This window comes from Galeopterus variegatus, unplaced genomic scaffold (genome assembly GCF_000696425.1).
Source record: "Galeopterus variegatus unplaced genomic scaffold, G_variegatus-3.0.2 Scaffold9262, whole genome shotgun sequence".
In the NCBI taxonomy this organism is placed as follows: domain Eukaryota; kingdom Metazoa; phylum Chordata; class Mammalia; order Dermoptera; family Cynocephalidae; genus Galeopterus; species Galeopterus variegatus.
The window spans coordinates 96,239-98,439 of NW_007735373.1; the positions used below are offsets into that span (position 1 = coordinate 96,239).

At 40.6% G+C, this 2,201-nt stretch overlaps 1 protein-coding gene across 1 annotated transcript; it reads right to left on the reverse strand.

Moving 5' to 3' along the window:
- Positions 1 to 479: 479 nt before the first annotated feature.
- On the reverse strand, positions 480 to 1,430 carry LOC103609151 (olfactory receptor 52A5-like). The gene has a single exon (XM_008593503.1). The coding sequence runs from the start codon at positions 1,428 to 1,430 to the stop codon at positions 480 to 482; it is 951 nt and encodes a 316-aa protein (XP_008591725.1).
- Positions 1,431 to 2,201: the final 771 nt, after the last annotated feature.

Consider the following 2,201-nt stretch of genomic DNA (forward strand, 5'->3'; position numbering starts at 1 on the left):
CAGCCAGAGGGTACAAGATCACATGGCACGAGGCAGCAAGAGAGTGAGAGTGAGGTGCCAGGGTTCTTTAAACAACCATTTCTCACGGGAAATAATAGGTTGAGAACTTACTCACTACCCCACCACCCAGGGAGGGCATTAACCTATTCCCAAGGGTTGCGCCCCGCATGACCCAAATGCCTCCCAAGATTGCCAAGTTGGGGATGAGGTTTTGACATGATCTTTGGGGGAGACAACATATCCAAACTCTGTCATGTGTCATCCGCTAATTAACTTTCATTAGCACTATATATTTCAAATAGTGCTGTAGCCAGAACAAGTGAAATTGTTTAAATAGAAGTCAAAGTTTTCCTGTTTTGAATGAAAAACTAAAACTTTACATTTCAGCACACAATAAACTTAATACAGCACAGACTCTCACCAAGAACAAAGTTTACTAAGAATGACTTTTTATTACTTAAAATTAGACAACTAAGAAATCAAGAAACATTTTTAGAGTAGAAAATCTTGAACATTCTATCTCGAATCTGTTTGGTCTTTACCCCATAAACAATAGGATTGAGAAAAGGTGGGACAAGTAGGTAAAGGTTGGACAGAAGAATATGAATGTAAGATGGAATGTGAAAACCAAACCTGTGAGTAAAAAAGGAGAAGAAACCGAGGATATAAAACTCAAGGAAAACACAAACGTGGGCAATGCAGGTGTTGAAGGCCTTAAGCCTAGCTTCTTTTTGAGGTACACTGAAGATAGTTAAAAATACCCGAATGTAGGAGAGTATGATAAAGATTATGTCGAGTCCAAGTATACTGAAAGCCACAAACAGACCATAGATCTTGTTGATTCGAACATCTTCTGCTGCCAATTTCACGACGGCCATGTGCTCACAGTAGGAATGGGAGATAACAGTGGTCCGGTAGAACTTCAGCCGGCATTTGATAAGGATGAGACATGGAGCTACAAGAAGGGCTGCTCTGAGGGTCACCCCAACCACAATCCAAGTGAGAAATTGGTGGGTAAAAATGGATCCATGCCTCAGCGGGTAACAGATTGCCACATAGCGATCCAGTGCCATGGCCAGCAAAGTACCTGACTCAATACACTGGAATGTGTGGATGAACCACATCTGCAAGAGACAGACATCAAAATATATATTTGGCAGATGAAACCAGAATATTCCTAGCATTTTGGGTAGGATGCAGCTACTGAGAGCAATGTCTGTTGCTCCAAGCATTGCCAGGAAGAAATACATGGGCTCATGGAGACTGCAGTCACTTTTGATGATGACTAGGAGCAGGGAATTCCCCATCAGAGCAATGATGTACATGGCACAGAAAGGAATCCCGATCCAGCACTGCATAACCTCCAAGCCAGGGATTCCAATGAGCATCAGCACCGAGGGCATGAAGACTGTTCCATTGAGCCCGAGCATGTTGCCTTAGAGCGTTCTTGCTTAAGATTCAGATTCAGGCTGACAGTGCCTATTGGGTGTCTCGGTTCTTTTTGTGTTCTGGCCTAGATTAGTACGGTCAGAAATTGAATATGGTTTCCATGAGATTTTTCAGACATACCCATTTACTGATGAGATCCAAGAATTTACAAGGCTTCCTCAGTAGTTTATCTCAAATTTCAATTCTCTTCTCTGTCCGTTTTTTTTATTCTTTCTCTTTATTTTTCTCTCTTTGTCTCACTTTTTGTCTGTCACTATGCCCGTTTATCTCTCCCTGTCACATGCATATGCACACCACACAGACACACCGACACTTGCTAACAGACTTATACACACTCACTTTAGAGAAAAGTCACATTTGTAGTAATCTGAGGACATGTGGTTTGTGTATCATCAGTTAAAATCTATCCCACTCAACACTTGTTTAATTTTCTATGACAATAAGTTAGGGGTGCTTAACTGAGATATTACCCATATCTTCTTATTCGTGTCCTTACCCAGAAGCATTCATTCATTCAGCTAAGAGTTCAGGCAGACTAAAATAAAGAAAATAAAAGGAAGGAATACTTAGTATTTTAGTAGCTATAGCAGTACTGATTAAATAAGAACTTATTAAAAATTCTCCTTAATCTCAAGGAAACAATCGTCTACTGGGGCAATGCCATATTTCAAGTGTCGTTTTAAACTACACATATGGGGCCCATAGATGTTGTATGACAAGATATTTAGTCAGTCTGCCTTTAATAAAGGGGT

Excerpts from the sequence above, each read along its gene's own strand:
- LOC103609151 (XM_008593503.1), bottom strand. The coding sequence starts at position 1,430 with ATGCTCGGGCTCAATGGAACAGTCTTCATGCCCTCGGTGCTGATGCTC.